At 38.8% G+C, this 20125-nt stretch overlaps 1 protein-coding gene across 1 annotated transcript in view; it reads left to right on the forward strand.

Annotated features, from left to right (window-relative positions):
• HACD2 (3-hydroxyacyl-CoA dehydratase 2) overlaps nucleotides 1–20125 on the forward strand; it is a 91383-nt gene that overhangs the window by 11344 nt on the left and 59914 nt on the right. Inside the window, exon 3 of the mRNA XM_063099908.1 lies at nucleotides 7243–7261. Coding sequence (XP_062955978.1) covers nucleotides 7243–7261 — 19 coding nt within the window. The remainder of the gene's footprint in view (nucleotides 1–7242; nucleotides 7262–20125) is intronic.

The raw sequence follows: 20125 nt of genomic DNA on the forward strand, positions 1-20125 counted from the left end.
GACATTTTGAAAACACCTAAAAAGGTAATAGAATTTTGAAAGAACCTTATCAAAGGGTATTTAACTGCTAGCTAAATAAATAAATAAAATTAACCAAGTCTTCAGGCTGGCACTGTTCAATAAAACTTTCTGCAGTGATAATGTTCCAAATCTATGCTGTCCAATACAGTAGTCACTAGTCACATGTGGCTATTGAGCCCTTGGAATGTGGCTAGTGGATTCAAGAAACTGAGTTTTAAATATCATTTACTTTAAATTTAAATAGGCACAGATGGCTAGTGGCTACAACACTGGACAGCATATGCCTTTAGACCACAATACAGATTGCCAGGTGTCTACATGGAATTTTATAAGGTACTTCAGATTTTACCAGGTTAGATTGAAGTGAGGAGGAAGGTAAGCAGAAGACAAACATAACAATGTAAATTTTATATCACTCCACAGTTTGTAAACTTCTTAATTTATAAGTTGAACAATGAAAATAATTATTAAAATATGTTGAAATTTTCAGATGAGGAAAATTAGTATGCAAAAAGCAAAACTGCAGATGTTGGAAAAGGTGTGGAAGGGTATCTGTCAGACTCCTACCAGTGCTTACGTCTGTGGAGGCAGGGGAAGGGAGAATTAAAGGAGATTTTCGCTTTCACTCTACATACTTTAGTATGCATTTGTATATCACTTACATGAATCTTATGATAAAAAGATACAATAAAATATTATGTATAATAAAATATATTGGAAAACAAAAGATGAGTGATGAAAATAAGATTAAAAAGTCTTGAAAAAGGAAGAAAATAGGCAGTTTAGATAGTTTATCTTTTGATTCAAAGAGAAATAGTTTTGTCTGCTGTACAAATCCTGCTAAATTAAAAAAAATGACAGGAGCAATAACAATAAACCTCATCCTTGAGAGTATAGCACAAATGCATTGTTTCTAATGTTTATGCAAATAGACTGATTAAATTTCTCAAAATGAAAAGGTGTAATGGTGGTTACTGGTTAATAAAGCAAAATCAAACAGTCTGTTGACTATAAGAGTCTTAAGTTTACTAAGGTACAAACCAGCCTCCCATGACCAAGCATCAAGAAAAGCTGGTCTGTCCAGTCATAGCATAAGATAAAGTTGATCTCAGAGTAGAAACTAAAGAGAAACCTAGAGTTCTCAATTTGTCATGTAGCAGAAGCTTGAGAGACACATGTTGGTGGTGGAGTCAGTTGATGAGTGAGTGATTATCTGAACAGAGAAACAAAATAAATAGAAAAGCTTGCAGAAATGCTATAGAAGTAAAAATAGAGGTTAGAGCTTGGTGTTATAACACCGAGGTTGAAGATTTGGATCCCAGTACTGGCCAGCTGCCAAAAAAAAAAAATGGAATTTTGCCTAAGAATTTTTCACAGTGCATTTAAAAAAAAACACTGGAGACAAGAAAGTTGGGTGCTAAGACTTGCTTTTGCCATTAATTAGCCCTGTGAACCTTGGTCTTAGCTTCTCTGAGCCTCAATTCATTATATGCAGTAAATATACTGGATTAGATAACCTTAGGTTTTTGCCGGTTTTAAGTTCCGTGAGACTTCAACATTTTACTGTCAGAATATGAAAATTAAATAAATTATGAATTAGTAAGTTACAGGGCTGAAAATACCAGGAATGGTGAAATTGAGTGACACGGAGACAATGGTAATTAAGGAAATTTTGCCTGTTTCCTCCTTCTAAAATGTATGTTTGGAGTATCTGAGGTAGCCCAATAAATAACTCTCTTTTTCTTGCTTACGTTCTGAACATTGAGAAGTAACTCAAATGAGTTACGTAAGGAAACCAAAAATCGCTTTTATTAAAAGGCTAGGCTGGAGAACATGCTTTAGTGTGCCAGCCACATGGGTTTGCTAACTGAACTCCAGAATTAGACTCACCACCCACCCTTCCCAGGCAGCAGCAGCCAGGGTGGCATGGGAGAAACCAGGAGGACTGGAAGTTCTTTGTGGAACCTGTAGGGTGGAGCTGAATTGAGCATACCCCATTTGTTCTTCCTGAATTTGCTGCTCTGATGAGTCATCCTTCCTTTCCTGAGGGGATTAAAAGGTGGAAAGAGACCAATGATATTTGGGAGGAATCCCTCCTTATAAAAACTAGAGAATAGAGAAAAGGTGTATCCCTAGTAATAAGTACTATCTGTTCATCATAGAAAAAAATCAAATAGTCATAAAGGAGAAAATGCATATCAGTCATAAGCTTACTACCTAAAGATAACCACTATTAATATTTTGGTGTCTATCCATTAAGACTACATGTTATTATGTAGGTAAGTATTAAGCAAAAATGGAATCATATATGCATATAGTGTGATAATTTCCAAAACTAATCAAATGTTGGTTAATGTAACTCAAATTAGTTGTGGACCCCTACATAGTAAAAATGAGTTGTTGGTAGACATGTCTTGAGCTGCCCAGCTCAGTGATTTTATCCTCTCTGAAGTTTTCCTGGTTCTAGAGGCTGGACCCTTAGTAGCTACATCTCTCCTCCCTGACTCTGCTTCTTAGGCCATAGCTGACTGATCCAGGTGTGCATACCTGATCCAAACTGTACTGGTCATATTCTTTTTTACCCCCAAGAATTTGAAATTTTGAATTGAAAGAAATGAGGAATCACTATATTTGCATCAATTAAGTCCATAAACCTACAGCTAAGGTCTCCAGAGCTGCCTGGGTTCCTGTTCTTGAGACTTTTTAAACTCTTTTTTTGGGTTTTTCTGTTGTTGTTTTACCTTGGATTTAAAATGGAATTGAACAGATTTGTTGGTAACTTTCAACAATAATTTCCTTAGTTCAAATTTTAGAAACTTTTTCAAAAAAGATATTTCCAAGTAACCTATTATGCAAAATGGTATTTGACATTGAGGTTAAAAATTAAAACTAAAATCAGTTTATTGCCAGTAGGTGGAAAAGGAAAGGGCTCAGGAAGAGAGAGGAGTTAACAACACATATCTCAGGGGGAGATTTTGAATATGGCAAGTCCTCTAAATTTTTTCCCATGAGGTGTGCTAATTCTAGTCTATTGTGGGGCTTCTGCCAGCTGCTAAGTATGTCTATTCCAGTTATGCATTCTGGAACTGGGGAAATAACCACAGGATGGTCGGGGATCCACTGGACCCACTATGAGTCGGACTTGGGCTAAAACTCCATTAATCACCTGACCCCAAAAAGCCTCTGTTCTCACTGGAGGGCCACTGTGACATTCTAGGTCTCCTGGAATCAATGTCAGTTCAGATCCAGTGTCCAGTAGTCCCCGAAAGGTGTCATTATTTCCCTTTTCCCAACGTACAGTACTCTGATAAAAGGTTGTGGGTCCCTTCGGTCAAGGATGGGAGAAAGATTAATAGTATAAATTTTTGGTAGTGTACCAGGGTCCTTCCTCAAGGGGACCCAGCCACTCCTTCATTCAAGGGGTTCTGGGTTTGTAAATTGGCTCAAGTCTGGGAGTCGTTAGAAGTGCTGTGACTCCGTTATTTTTATTTGAGTTGGACTTTTGTTCATTTGACCTATAAGTTTTCTGCTTATACAGGTCAAAGACCCCTTAGAGTGCATTTTGGAAAATCGTGAGGGTCTTTCGATGGCCACAATGACTGTATGCAACTGGCTAGATGTCATACAATGTATGAGACAGTGCAACTTAATGAGGATTTGTCCTACATCCCCCTGACTTCTGTATATCCTCCCAGGCCAATCCCTCTACATTTTAACACCGAAAAGTCTTCATGAGAAATTGAACAAAAAGCTTATTAAGTTAGAAGAAGATTGTTGTCTTAGTTTTCTGTTGCTATATAACAAAATACCATGAAACTTAGCAGGTTAAAATAATTTATTACCTCACAGGTCTGTAAGTCAGAAGCTGGGCTTGACTGGATTCTCTGCTCAAGGTCTCACAAGACTGAAATCAAGGTGTCAGCCAGGCTTGCTGGCTTCTTATCTGGAGGCTACATGAAAAGGATCGCTTCCAAGCTCATTCCTTGTCATCACGGGTCTGAGGTCACGTCCTTGCTAGCTGTCAGCCTGAGGTCACTTCCGATCCTACCGGCTGCTCTCCAGTCCTTGTGCATGGTGCCTCCATCTCCACAGCCAGCAGGGGCATGTTGAATCCTTCTTGTTCTTTGAACATGTCTGACTTCCCTTTCTGCCACCTGCCAGACAAAACTGCTTTTAAAGGGCTCACCTGGTTGGGTCAGGTCTACCCACATTAATCTCTGTACCTTAAAATCAGTTGACTTGTCTCAAGTCACGTAAATGTAAAAATGTCTTTTACATTTGCAAAATCTCTGTACAGCAGTACCTACATTTGTGTCTGATCGAATAGCAAAGCCACAGTAATCTTAGGGGATCATCTTTACAATTCTGCCTACTGCCACCATTGGTATGAAGAGAGAAGCTTAAGTGAAATAAAGATATTGTCTCAAAATAAGTAATTTGTTCACTCTGCGCAATCTGTTCTTTAAGTATTATAGCATTTCCAGCTTGCATATTTAGTTGAAAAGTGAAGTAGTGTTATTACTGCAAAAGCAACTAAACTTATTGAAAATAAACAACAGGATATTTGAGATTCCTAATTCAGACTTTAATTATTAAATTCACAGAGACACGTGAAATGCAGGGATCTCATTGGATTTCTTTAGTATAGGCTACTTTAATAATATTTCATATTATTGCCTGCATGTGTGTGTGTAATGATAAGAAATCTAGGTTGTGAAATGGAAATTTTATTTGGGGATAGCTATAGTTTTTTGTTTTATCCTAAAAGTATCCCCAATCTATTACACTTTATTGCCTCTTGCATTAATTTCTTTTCTTTTTTTTTTTTTTTGTCTAATTTATCTTCCATTCCTTATACCATTTAAAGAATATGGTCTTGAAGGTCTTTTTACAAACCAGACTTGTATGTCTCAACAGGATTTCAAGACAAAAGGATAAATTTTCTGTGATACTTTCTTCCTACCCCATCCCATGACATAACCTAGAAGGTTATTTTGACACCACACTTTATCAGTAAATAAAATCTAGTTTATTTGAGATAATATCGCACTTCCTCAGTTTCTCTACTTTGACTGTTTCTTATCTTGGCATATTATTCTAACTTCAAATAAAGTTACTTCTTCATTTCTGTTATTACTTATCTTAATACTATTTTTTTCCTAGTGTTGGTCTGAACACTAGTGTTGCTCTTTTATTTTCCTGTACTTGTCCAGAATGGTTTCTGATATTCTTATTTTTAAATCCAAATTTATTTATCATAAGTTGGTATGTACATCTGACTGCTGACTGTAAATGTCTCCAAACATTAACATATTGAAATATATACTTTAAAAAATTACTTTCTTTTTATTTTTTCTTCACATATCAATTAAAACATTGGATGTATTTACTTATTTTAAGTTTTATGTGGGTAGGTCATATCATTTATGAATTTTATTTCAGGGTGGCAAAGGAAGCAGTATAAAATACGTATGATTAAAAAGGGGGGGTTGGGTCTGAGAGGACTGAGACCTGTTCTGTCATGCGAAGAAAATGTGGTAGACCTTAATTGCTATAGGTCCTTTCCTACAGTCCTGTGTTAATCGGCAGCCTGAATGTTAATCTTGCATGCATGGATGGAGTAGGTTTTCTGTCAAGGCCCTGTCATCTGTCTTCCTGTCTCAGAGGACATTCTTCATTCACATCTTTCACTCCTCATTTTAATCTAGGTATATTCTTTAGTTTCCTTCAACTTTGCAGCAGGAGGTTCAGCTTATCTTGTAATATTCATACATTTGAGGTTCTTAGCAGTGTTTTCTTTTGTAAAAGATTATTAGATTTGCAATATGGTAATTCTTCTGTTCTCTTATCATTTGTCAACAAGTTTGTGCAGCTGGGTTTTTTTAATCCAAGCCTTCTCTCCCACTCCGCCGCCTACCAGAAAAAAAAATTTAGTGAAATAATGGTTTTTGAGCACAGTCTTATCAGGAATGTTTTAGATAAGCTAAGTCTAGTCAAGTTGTGACCTCTGTAGATTTCTCATAACCAGTGTACAGTGAAATAATATGATAGAAAAAGCAGAGAGTAGAAATAAAACCTAGATTCTTGATTCTGGCCATCATTTACTACCTTGGGGAAGTTGTGTAGATTTTTGGAGCCTTGGTTTTCTCATCTGCAGGTAGGGATATCTGTCCTGCCCACCTGCCAGTATTATTGTTAGAATCGAACAATAAAATGACTGCTAGAGATATGATGAAAAATTTTAAAGTGCTGTATAACAGCTGTTAGGTCTTACCATCTAGAAAAGCTTCAGTCATCAAATCAATCTTGTAGATGTCTTCATATTACTTTTTTATCACCATCACCAGGGCTAAAGCAATGCTGTATAAAGGGGGAGTTGGAATGGGATTTAGAAGAACCTAACTGGGCAGTTGGATGGCCATTGAGATGGAATGGAGATGGCAATCTCACTCAAGGCACTGGAAATATAAACAGGGAAGACACATCCCAGAAGCATTGGCAGGACTTGGAAACCAGTTGGACTTGGGGGATGAAGGGAAGGGAAAAACATTGAACCTGAGAGACTGGGAGGTTGGTGATCCAGAGGCATAGCAGGTATGAGGGTGTGTGTCCCATTGAGGTGGCCACGTTTGAGCTGCTGCTGCTGTACCTAGATGGAGATGTCCTAAGGCAGTCTGGAATGTGGGCCTGGAGCTCAAAGAGACAGGGTTAGAGACTGGAACAGGGAACACCTCTGCAATGAGAACATCAAATGAGGCAGGATGGGGATGAGGGTAGAGCTTGGTAGAATGAATGTCTGCACTGAAGGACCTACTGGGCAAGAGGAGCCAGCAAAGGCTCTTCTGACCCCATGTTCCATAGTCTGTGACAGTTCTGTAGAGTCAGGGACATGGGAGATGTTGTACACTTACTGCTGTTATAAATTTATTAATTATAAATGAGGTCCTTGACATCTGATAAACCACTGAGTGAAGATTAAATTTTCCTTAGGAAACCATCCAAAGATACACAAACTAAAAATAAACAAAAACTGAGCAAGAATTTATATTTTGTCAAATATCCTGTAACCAAGTTTAAAAATAGAATGTTTGTTTTTCATGTTCAATACTGCTGGCAGACACCACCTATTCTTATCGCAAGACTAGTTTATATTAAATAAAACTGTAATATTATTGATCTTTACTAATTCTCTTCTTTTCTTCTTCCTTTTTTTCCCTCTAGATTTTACATTGTGCTATAGGTAAGTATGGAATTTTCTTCCTGCTATGTACAGTGGATCCTGCTTTTTTTTTTTTTTAAGTCAAATGATAAGCTTGATTTGACTCTTATTAAATATTGAAACAACTAAACCATTTAATCATTATGTATAAAATTGGTCAAACTGGAAATGGCTTTTGGTTTCTAAAATTACAGGTACTATTTAGATGTTATCATTAAACACTTTATTAAATTTCACAGCTATTTTGCTATGTCAATTTAAAAGAGGCATCTCCCACCTTGTCAGTACAAGGGTAATAGAGAAACACTAGCATGTTTATAAAAATGTGGCTTGGGGTCCTCATGCTGGGCTGTGTTAGAAAGCCCTTTCTGTGTTCACTTAAAAGGTATATTCTGTCTCCTTATCTTTAAAACATACTATATGTTGCCTACCTCCTAGATAAATACTGTATGTATGTGAGAGGGGTTGGAAAAGTCAAGTGTGAAGGGTTATACAAATGTAAGGGATTTCTACTAAAGCAGATACAGTGTGTTTTGTTTTTCTTTTTGCTGAGAGGGGAAAGATTTTGCTGTGAAACAGGCATAGCTTCTAGTCTGGGGTGGCTGGAAGACCCCTCTAATGAAATAAAAATCAGTGTTGGGAAGTTGACAGCGCCCACAGAGCAAGCCCGTAGTGGTTGCTGTGCGTTCCAGGTTAGTCTCTCAAAGAGAAGGTTTGGAGTTGATATTCATTCAAAAGCCCCAGAGGTCTGAAAACTTGAGAATGGTGAATCCAAACCATTATGACCATGATAAATTTAATTTACCACTAAAGTGGGTACTTACTGTATTCAGGGCACAGGAGAATTAGTGACAAGGAGACTTATAGGCCAGAAGGATACACAGGTGGAGACACAGCTAACTGTCCGCTGCGGGTCTTCAGAGGTTACTGTGATACCTGGCTTCATTACTTTTAAGGAAGACAAAGGGTCTGCATTATAAAGAGTTGCACCTCTGCTGTTTTTCCACTTCTTATCTGGGCTCCAGGGGTGGAGTTCAGGGACCCCTCAAATGATCTGCAGAATTTTATATGCATGTTTCTATGTTTATTTTGGGGGTGAGGGGGGACAATTCATAGCTTTTATTGGATTCTCGGAGGAGTTTGTGATTCCCCAAAAGCTAAGAAACACTGCTTTAGAACTTTGAACAATAGATTTGAAAGGGCTTGGGGACTCCTCTGTCATAAGGTCTGCTTTCCCAGAGAAGGTTAAGTGACCTGGCCCAGATCACACAGCTAGTAAATGGTGAAACCTCATTTAGAGCCACGTTAGTCTGACTCCAGAGCCTGCCGGACTGATGTTATTTTATGATGAATGGGTTTTAGCTTATGTACAATCTTAAATGAATTTCCTTTTTAGTCCTTTCTCTACTATTTTCAGATGCAAAATTTTGCCCCTTCTTAAATGGTTAAATAAATTTTAAGCATAAACTGGCAGACTGGGGTATTTGTTTGGCTAGAGAGAGTTCTGGAACCATTTCAGGCCTTCTCCACACGATCAAACCCTGAGCGCCGTTCTCCCCACTCTTCGCCTTCAGCTTTATAAAGCTCTCTTGTGCATATTTTCCAGTTATCTTGGTCTGTTTGGACTGCTGTAACAAAATACCATAAACTGGGTGGCTTATAAACATAAACATTTATTTCTCACAGTCCTGGAGGGTTAGAAGTCCAAGGTCAAGGCGCCAACAGATTCGGTGTCTGGTAAGGGCCTGTTCCTCATGGATAGTGCCTTCTCACTGTGGCCTCACACGTGGAAGGACAAACAAGCCTCAGGCCTCTGCTCTCACAACCTGCTCACCTCCCAAAGACCCCACCACTGAATGTTATTGCATTGGGGATTAGGTTTCAATGTATCTATTTTGGGGGGACACAAACATTCAGACCATAGCACTTAGCAGCTGTACTATTAATATTTAATTATATTTTAATACCCCAAACCCCTTTATCTGTCTTAGGATATACTTTATACCTCTTTTTTTTTTTTTTTTTTTCCTATACCTCTTTGTAAAATTTCTACCCCTGGAAATAAAGTTTTTGACAAGTATATTTGTTCATTTACAACCAAAAAGTTGTTGCATCCCTAGTGGGCGTGCAACCAGACACTGTGCTGGGCAGTGGGAGCAGAGAGAGGAGCAGGCACAGACTTAGGTTCAGGAAACCCAGGGTCAGACGGGCACTCCAGGACTAGCGTCCATGTCACATGCTGCTCAGAGGGTTTGTGGACAGCTTGCTTCCCCATCAGACTGGGAGCTCCTCCAGAGCAGGTTCTGTTTTATTCGTCTGCATGCCCAGGGCCTAGCAGGGTGCCTGACACACAGTAGATACTTGAAAAGCCATTTTATCTCCTCAAGGACTTTGTTCCTGAGGAGTGGTTGTCAGTGGTTCTCTTCTCACTGACCCTTGTCAGTGGTTCTCTCTCCTGCATCATCACTATTTGCTACCTGCCTTTTCCCTCTCATATCTTCCTTTTCCTTCTCAGCTCACAAAGTGCTCTGAGAGCTTCATCTTACTTAAAAATAATTCTTAACCTAACCTTGGACCCTGCATTCCCCTCTTGCTACTACATAGTTCCTCCCCACCCCTCTTACCAGATTTATGGTAGACTCTTTACATTTCTTTGCTCCCATTTATGTCTTAACCCAGCAGTGGGGCTTCTGTCCCTCCTGTTGTACAAAAATTATCCCGTGGTCTAAAGTGAGCAACAGTTTCTGCTCAATTCCAAGGACATATTTGGAATTTAGTGGACTTCTCAGCTGTATTGGGCACCACTTGAGGCCCTGCTCCTTTAGCTTCCATTGTACTGAGCCCTGCTGGTTTTTCTTGTCCTCTGTGGTTCTTTTCTTTCTTCCTTTAATGCTTCTCTTTCTCTCCTTGTCCCTTAATTGAGGGTGTTCCCAGGGTTCTGTCTTATTAGCTCATGGCTCTTCTGACAAACATGCCCTCTGTCAGTGATCCCTTCTTTTCTCCTGGTATGAGATACGCATGACACCTACTTCTCTAACTCCAGGCCACACCTGCGCCACAGACTCCCAACTCCTCCATTGGCCTCCTGGATGCACTGGGGCACCTCCTCCCCAGCATGACCCAGACTCCCAGGCTTGTTCTGCCTCCCACATTCTCATCATCAGGGGTGCCACCAGCCATTCCATCCTCCGTCCTAGACCTAGAGCTCATCGATGGTGCCTCCTTCTGCCTTACCCACACCCCTGTAACCAGACAATCATCAAGTTTTGTCAGTCGGTTTCCTGAATATTTCTCAGACTGCCTTGTTTTTTCATCCCTATTCAGCACCTCAGTATGTCTCATCTGGGCTCCCATGTGGGCCTTCCTGAACATCTAGGCTTATAATATGAATAATCATAAACACCATTTATTGGGTATTTGCTGTGTTCCAGTGATTTACATTCATTATCTCATTTGCTTCCCATTTTGCAGTTGACAAGACTGAGGCTTGGAAGGTTTTATATCTTTATTTTCACTACAAATATATATATGAGGTAATGCATATGTTAGCTTGATTTAGCCATTCCACAATGGCTACATAGTTCAAATGTACATATTTTTTATTTGTCAATTTAAAAAGAAGAAAGGATTTCTATCTTGCTAAAGTTCACACAGCCAATAAGCCCTAGAGTCAGGTGTTGGACCCGTGGCTCCGAGTCCATGCTTCACACTGCCCGGGAGGGCTTTAGTTACAGGAAAATTCTGAGCATGTCTCTTCCCTGCTTAAAACCCAGCACTGTTTGAAATTTCGTCATGATCTGGACCCGGCCCAGCTCTCCAGTCTTATCTGTGCCCGTTCCTTGCCTCCCACTCCGTGCCTCAGCAACGCCGGCCTTCCCGCCTCTCGCCGCCTCTCTCCGCACGTACCCTGCCGCGGCGCTGCTGCTTTCTGCGCCCGCGTCCTGCTCTCTGCCTGCAGCCGCAGCCCGGCCCCAGCAAACCTTCCTCCACCCACTGGCAGGGTTTGGTACTGTCCCTTACTTGTCCGTACGTCCCTGCGCTTCACTCTGTTATCTTTTCCATATTGTATTGTGTGCCTTCTCTCGCTGTGCCCATATCCTCACCAACACCACTGAATATTTTGAGAGGGACAACTGTTTATTTTTCTTTTTTTTGGTGGCTGGCCGGTACAGGGATCGAACCCTGGGCCTTGGTGTTATGAGAGAAGTTTCTTATTGACCTCTCTGTAGCATCTAGTGGGAGCTCGGTGAACATTTGATCGTAATCTTACCCAATTCTGGTGGAAATTTCCAGAACTTGTTTCAAAATGTTTTCAGATTTTTAAAATAGTTAATGGTAACAATAGTAAACAGGCCGATTCTAACATTAGCCTAAAGGCAATGCTTCATTTTTTTTACTCATATAACTTAAGTTTAAAATGATGGTTTATTTTCCTATGGCATTTTGAAAGTTTTTGCTTAGTCTTTTGGAAACTTATTTTATAGTCTTGAGATGTCTTTAGTTAGCATCTAAACTAATGAGAAGTGTGGATTCAGTCAGATTTGGGTGACTTACTAGTTAGGTGACTTCCAGGAAGTAACTCAACTTTTTTTTTTTTTTGCTGGCTGGTATAAACTCAACGTTTGTGCACCTTCATTTCTTCATCAGTAAAAGGAGGATAATAATACCTACTTCATAGGATTGTTGTGGAAATTAAGTGGAAAAATGCCTGAAAAACACTTAGCACAATGTCTGAAACAGCCCATTAAAATGGTAGATGTTATTATTAACTAAAGTAATGTAATGTCATAGAATATTTAAAATTTTATTCTGCCTCTAATGTGATGTTCAATAGTTAGATTTGTATAAACATAACTCTTCCATATCTTGTTTTTCCTAAATTATAATTTCTTCGTGGGTGAACACTTTAGGGCCATTTGTTAGTGTGGGTTGGAGTCTCATCTTGTTCTTGGTTGCCACAATGCACCTTGGTGAAAACAGACCCCAGAAAGAGTAAAGGAAAATTCCATATGAGGGGCTCATTTCTGTGAGGAAGGCCAGCCTTTTGTCCTTGTAAACAAGTTGCCACACCTCAGGTTTTTCAGAGTAGGTTTTTTATGCTTCACCAATAATGCAGGGACAAGATTTCTTAAATTCTGTGGTTGCTGCCCTCATCCTAAGATTTTAGTGCTTTATGTTTTCTCAGTGTTTTCTTTAGTCCTGTGTGCATGCGTGTTGAAAGGAGTATTAACTTCTCTGTGTGTTGTCCTCAAGATTAGATTGTGGAAGCAGCATACGGGACATGGGCGGTTCTGAGCTAACTCTGCAGTTTTTTCCTCCTTGCAGTATTTCTGCGTTGTTAGAATGGAAATTCGACATGGAGGGACTGGAGCTGAAGATACTCTTTGTAAGATGTGATATTGTGCGTTTGGTGAAACTTCGTGTCAGAAATTATACTGCCAATATAAATAACTTGGGAAGTTTTCTTTAGTCTGAAAACTGTAGAACAGGTACCTGAATAGAAGCTCAGTCTTAGCCTGGAGGGTGTGATGTCTGAAGTTGAGCAGTAGCATTTTGATTTCATCAACAGGGACAAAAGACCTTTCACTTAGATATACTGGATTTGTGGTTTCAAATATTTGCTGTAAGTGCCAGCTTGCACTCCTCTCTCAAACTGATGACACCTTTCATTAAAATTTTTAAGTGAATTTCAAAAAATTCATAATCACCTGAATATTAGTTGGTAGCATATGGATTCAAATGATTTTATTACATAACAAATGGTGCTGGGGAGATCCCATCTCCTATCAAAAATATTTTCCCTTCCACCAACTAGAGTTAATAAAATCCTCTCTTGAACTGCAATGCCCCCTCCTGTGGCCTCCCTCTTTGAGAAGGCCCAGCTTTTATCATTCGTTGACAGTGCGATATTGTAAAGGAACTACCACCACTTATTAATAAAACAAGACATAGAAGCCTCCTAGTTTTAGCAGAAGAGAACTCTGGAAGGCGAGCATCCTGGACGGAAGAGGTTGCTCCCAATTTCTCCCACCTGGAATTCTGCTTTCACTCATATACCCATCCTTTAGGGGTGTGATGGGGCACAAAATCAAAACTGCTTCCCTTGAACAAAAACTGCTTGCTTTGGTTCCACTTAGCTTAGTGCTTAGTTGACATTTTAAAAATGAACTTTACCAAATAGTAAGGAAGAAAAAACAGGAATAATTACCTAAAATACAAACAGTATAAAAATCTTCTTATTCCCAAAAAAGAAGTTTCTGATTCTCAGATCTCACTTCCTTTCAGTTGCTGGGAGCTGGCACAACTTCACACATACTCTGCAGGCTCAGTTAAAGCTTTGTTCTCAGCAGTACCCCCCACCCCCAAGCCATTTTTCTGACCCTCTTACAGATGTGAATTGAAAATGTTTCTTACTCATATTCAAACATTGCTTTCTGCTTGGGAACAGGTTTAGTGTGGTGATGGCAGGGGAAGGTGGGAGAAATGGTTATAACCTTGCCCAGCAGGCTAGCCTGTCTCCCCTGCCTAGAGGCTTCTAAGCTTAGCCCTGGAGAGTTGCCTGAGTGCAGTGGGGAGGTTGGAGGTCTGGGTGGGAAGTTGCCAAAGCCAGCCTTCCCCTCTGCAATTTTGCCTTTGTCATTTACTCAAGTACAGTTGTTTTCCATCATCCTGACACCAGTGTTCTATACTAAGACAATATTAACCATATTCAAACCTTAATCTTTCCCGAGTCAGTTAAGCCCTTTGGACCATCCTAAACTTGGCCTAGCTTAATCTCCCTGTTCCTTGGCTCTAGTTAATTCAGTTGCCTCCTGATCAGATTTTTCCTCTTCCCCTCCAGACGGTGAGACAAGAGAAAGGAAAGATAGTCTTGGCACCTGCATCTTCTGCTCCTGATACACAATTCAGCCTCCGTTCTCTGAGTAAACCTTGCGTCTTCACACCTCCATAATTTTGTACATACTGTTTCCTTTGTCTGGAACACCCAGTTCTGTTAGTTATTCCCTGCTCTATGTGAGTGTACTGAGATGAAGAGAAGGAAGAGAGAAATAGAACATGCTTATTAGGAGTACAAAGTGCCTGAGCAGGCGGGGTGGAGGACTCACCCAGGACTCATCAACACTGCCCAGCACCTAGCAAGTGCTCAGTAAGCAGTACCCACGTACTGGGCAAAACATAATCCCTGAGGGTTTCTGTGCCCAGTTGGAGTTTGGAAGGGAAAGCCATGAAGATAGCCCAGATAGGGAATTTTACCCTCTGCTGTCCTTGCAGGAACAACTAGGGATTTGGTTTAATGGAAACCTGTTATTGAGATATTTAAAATATCTTCTCTACGGCCATACCACCCTGAATGCGCTGGATCTTGGAAGGTAAGCAGGGTTGGGCCTGGTTAGTACTTGGATGGGAGACTACCTGGGAATACTGGGTATTGTAGGCTTTAAAAAAAAAATTGTTAGAATTAAAAAAGAGAAAAAAAGAAAAATATCTTCTCTGTAAGATAATATTAGCTCGCTGTCCAGTCCATCAGAAACTAAGCTAAGGCTTGTTCCAGCCCTATTATAAACACTGCTAGTGGTGTGACAAGTCAGGCATCTTGCCTTTGGGCCTACTTTTCCCATCTTTAAAACTAGGGTGTTGGACTAGATTCTTGATCTCTAATATTCCTTACAGCTGATGTTCTAAAATTCCATGAAACTGTGTGTGAATGTCCGTCATCTGAGCAGTGATATAAGAGGATGTGCGAGATGTTTAAATGTGCCTATGTACGAGTGTTAGGAAATTCGTTTCAAGTACAGTAGATTTACTACCTTTTTTCCTCGATAACATTTTGAAAGTCAAATCAGAAAGCAAAGCTGAGATAGGAGACACACATTTTCTATAACATACGTTTACCGTGGTCATCACTAGATGGCACCCTTGTTTTAGTAAAGAGATTTTCTCTTAGACTTTATAGGACTTCTGGAGGATTTCAAATAAAAATAGATAGTAATCAATAGCTGATACAGAGGAATGTGCTAGTTAACCAGAGGAAAGAAATGGATGTTTTTCTATCACTGTTTGATGACTTGATCATTAATATTCGAGGTAATAAAAAGCTGGAACTTTCTGCATTGCCCTGAGGAGATTATCTTACAAATATTTCTTATTTATAAGGTATAAGGTATCTTTAAAATTAAAAATGAGCTTAATTTGCTTAATGAGAAGGGGTGCTGTATTTCACAAGTTCTTTGGTGAGATGGTTTGTGACAGTCTGAAGTCAGTTAACCTTCCACTTATATTAGCTTCAGAAGAAAGGTCAGTCCAACCAAGTTGGAAACACCCTCTAGTAACCAAGTTGAGTAAATTCCATTGAACCAAAAAGTGAAAGCCTGAGTCATCTTTTAGCCAAAGAATGAGTTATGATTCTGTGGCTGGAGTTGAATGATTAAATAATGTGTTAATAAAGGGAGCAAGAAGACTTAGGAATATTTGTTTGTTTGTTTTTTGTCTTTTTTGTGACCGGTAAGGGGATCGCAACCCTTGGCTTGGTGTCGCCTGCACCGCGCCCAGCCAGTGAGGGCACCGGCCATTCCTATATAGGATCCGAACCTGCAGGCAGGAGCATCACTGCGCTCCCAGCACTGCACTCTCCCGAGTGTGCCACGGGGTCGGCCCTGACTTAGGAATATTTGTATGGAAGCGATATGTCTTCTTCTATAGTTCTGTACAACTTTCCTAGGAGAGGATTTTTTCCCCCTCCATTCATAGTGAACATCTTTTCAATAATTTTTTTAAAAGACTTTATTTTTTAGAGCAGTTTTAGGTTCACAGCAAAATTGAGGGGAAGGTAGATACAGAGATATGAGATATGCCCCCTGCCACCCCACATGCATAGCATCCTCCATTATCAGTGTCCCCCATCACAGTGGTTCATTTATTATAATTGGTGAACCTGCACTGACACATCGTTATTACCCAAAGTGCATAGTTTACAATGGGATTTGTTCTTCGTATTGTACATCCTTTGTGTTTAGACAAATGTATAATGACATGTATCTACCATTATAGTATCATACAGAGGATTTTCACTGTCCTAAAATTGCTCTGTGTTCCCCATGTTCATCCTCCCAAACCATGAAAACCACTGATCTTTTTACTGTTTTGCCTTTTCCAGGGTATCATATCTTTGTAGCCTTTTTAGATTGGCTTCTTTCACTTAATCATGTGCCTTTAAGTTTCCTCTATGTCTTTTCATGGCTTGATAGTGCATTTCTTTTCTTTTCTTTCTTTTTTTTTTTTTTTTTTTAGCACATTTCTTTTTAGCACTGAATAATATTCCATTGTCTGGATGTACCACAATTTATCCATTCACCTACTGAAGGCCATCTTGGTTGCTTCCAGATTTTGGCAATTATAAATAAAACTACTGTGAACATTTGTGTGTAGGTTTTTGTGTGGACATAGTTATCAACTCTCCTTTAGATAAATACCAAGGAGTGCAGTTGCTGGATCATATGGTAAGAGTATGTTTAGTTGTGTGAGAAACTGCCAGTCTTCCAAAGTGGCTATACCATTTTACATTCCCACCCAGCAGTGAATGAGAGTTTCTGTTGCTCCACGTCCTCATCAGCATTTGGTATTGTCAGTGTTCTAGATTTTGGCCATTCTCATAGGTGTGTAGAGGTATCTCAGATTGTTTCAATTTGCATTTCCCTGATGACATGCGAAGTAGAGCATCTTTTCATGTGCTTATTTGCCATGGTATATTTTCTGTGGTGAGGTTTCTTTTAAGGTCTTTGGCCCATTTTTTAAATCAGACTCTTTTCTTATTGTTGAGTTTTAAGAGTTCTTTGTATATTTGGGATAACAGTCCATTGTCAGATATGTCTTCTGCAAATGTTTTCTACCAGTCTGAGACTTGTCTTTTTATTCTCTTGACAGTATATCTTGCAGAGCTGAAATTTTTCATTTTAATGAAGTTCAGCTTGTCAGTTTTTTGGACTGTAGCTATTCTAGTAGGTGTGTAGTGGGTATCTGTTTTAATTTTCATTTCTCTAATGATGGGAAATGATGTGATGTGACTTCATATGTTTATTTGCCATATGTGTATCTTTTGTAGTGAGGTGTGTATTCAGATCTTTTGCCTGTTTTTTAATTGGGTTGTTTGTTTTCTTGTTGAGATTTAAGAATTCTATCTATGTTTTGGATATAATTTTTTATCAGATGTGTGTTTAGCAAATATTTTTTCTCAGTCTGTGGCGTGTCTTTTCATTGTCTTTCACAATGCACAGGTTTTTGATTTTGATAAGAACAGCTTGAATAATTTTTTCTTTCATGGATCGTGCTTTTGGTGTTATATATAAAAACTCATTATCAGACCCAGGAGCATATAGATTTTCTCCTGAGTTTTGCACTTTACATATAGGCCTATGATCCATTTTGAGTTAATTTTTGCAGAAGGTGTCAAGTCTGTGTCTAGGTTAATTTTTTTACACAAGGACATCCAGTTGTTCCATCACCATTTATTGAAAAGACTGTCCTTTCTCCATTGAATTGCCTTTGTGCCCTTGTCAAAGATTAGTTAATTATGGGTTTATTTCTGGGCTATCAAAGACAAGCTCCTCACTCTGATCTGTTGATGAGTATGTCTATTATTTTGCCAATACCAGGACACTTTCTTGAAATTTGGTAGAATAAGTCTCTTGACTTTGTTTTCTTTAGTATTGTGTGAGTCTTTTGCCTATAAACTTTAGAATCAGTTTGTTAACATCTGCAAAATAGCTTCCTGGAGTTTTGATTGGGATTGTGTTGAATCTATAGATGAAGTTGGGAAGAATTGACATCTTAACAGTACTGAATCTTTCAATTAACACGCATAGAATATCTCCATTTATTTAGATCTTTGATTTTTTTCATCACTGTTTTGTAGTTTTCCAGGTACAAGTCCTGTACCCGTTTTGTTAGATTTATACCTAAGTATTTTTATTTAGTGTTATCATAAATGGTATTGTTTTTTACTTTCAAGTTCCAGTTGTTCGTTGCTAATATACAGGAAAGCAGTTGACTTTTATATGTTGACCTTGTATCCTGTGACCTTGCTATACTTACATATCAGTTCTAGGATTTTTTTTTTTTTTTAGATTCTTTGGAATTTTCTTTTCTTTTTTTAAAGATTTTTTATTAGCATATTCATTGTTACAAATCATACCTATTCTTTATGCCCCTTATCCAATCTTTCCCCTCCCCCCCAATAACCATAAATTTGTTCTCTTCATCTGATAGATTAACTGTTCCTCTGTTGGCTTGTTGCCTAGATGATCTGTCCAGTACTGAGACAGGTGTGATCAAGTCCTCCCCTATTATTGTAAAGCACATGCTTCTTCTATCACTCTGGAGTGTGCTTTGTGGAGAGAGAGGACCTCTTTTTTGTTTTGGTCTCTGCTGGTGCCTCTTCTTGTGTCAATGCAGTCAAGAGTCTGGCGTGCCGTCTGCAGGGTGGTTGTGACTGCTGCTATAGAGACTAGCTGCTTTTGTGGCAGCCATGGCAATTGCGATGACAATGGTGGGCTACCCATGTGGAAGTGGTGTTTTTGGTGTGCTCTTTACCTGGTTGCAGCTGGGTTCGGCTTCCCCTGGCTCCATACCTCAGGACCCTGGGAATTTTCTGTGTAGATGATTATGTCATCTTTGAAGAAAGACAGTTTTATTTCTTTTTTTCCAATCTCTATACCTTTTATTTCTTTTCCTTGTCTTATTGCACTGGGTAGAACTTCTAGTATGACATTCATTATGATCCTTACTCAATAATATAAAGGTATTCCCAGTTCAGTTTTTACCTCCAACCAATTTTGAAGTAATACACACTTCGTACTTCATTTTTACTATCAGGGTGTAAAATTCAATATATATCCTGTTTTAGTATTTTTTAGGTCTTCTGTATTCTTACTTATTTTTGTCTGTTTGACCTGTTGTACTGAGAGTGATATTGTTAAAGTTTCCAATTATTAATATGTTTCTTTTTTTTTTTTTTTTTTGCATCTTCTATAATGATTGCTTTAGCAAAAGTGATTGCTGTGTTGTTTGGTGCATAGATATTTGTAACAGTTATAACTGCATCATAAATTGTGTTTTTTAGCATTTAAAAAATGTCTTCATTATCAGGTTTAATGTTTTTTTGTCTTAAATTCTGCTTTGTCTGATGTCAGCAACATGACCGCTGCTTTGTTTTGTTTCCACTTGGCCTGGTACACCTTTGTGCATTTTCTTCCTTGTGCCCTCCCTCTTTGTTTTTTTGGGGTGGCTGGCCTGTACAAAGGATCTGAACCCTTGATCTTGGTGTTATGAACACTGCACTCTAACCAACTGAGCTAACTGGCCAGTCCCTGACCTTGTGCCCCTTTTGAATCACTTTTGCACTAGCATGGAGTTAGGTCTTGTTTTGAGAGCCAATTTGAAAATCTCTTTTAATATCTGAGTTAAGCCCATTCATGGTTATTGATATGACAGATATGTTTGGTCTTATTATGTCACCTTTATGTTATAATTGCTACATATACTCTGTTATATTTGCTGTGTTTACTTACCTGACGTGTTTTCTTTGCTCTTTATATATATATGTGTGTATATATTTCTTTCAGTATTTAGAAGTTGTTTTGTTGTGGTTGTCCTAGTGGTTACCTTTGTATTTATACCTTTGTATATGCCTTTAGTCCTCTGTTTTCTTGTTTAATCTTTTACTGTCTAGCTTGTCTACTACTTTTAAAGGTATCTTTTGACTTCCACCTATTACCTATACAATAGTGAGCTTATTCTACTTTCCTCTTTCCCATCTTCTCACATTTTTTTAGTTGCATTATTTCTGCCTTATAAGAACATATATAGCATTTATATGCTGTCCTGCCCTGT

The sequence above is a fragment of the Cynocephalus volans genome, chromosome 1 (genome assembly GCF_027409185.1).
Source record: "Cynocephalus volans isolate mCynVol1 chromosome 1, mCynVol1.pri, whole genome shotgun sequence".
Taxonomy (NCBI): Eukaryota; Metazoa; Chordata; class Mammalia; order Dermoptera; family Cynocephalidae; genus Cynocephalus; species Cynocephalus volans.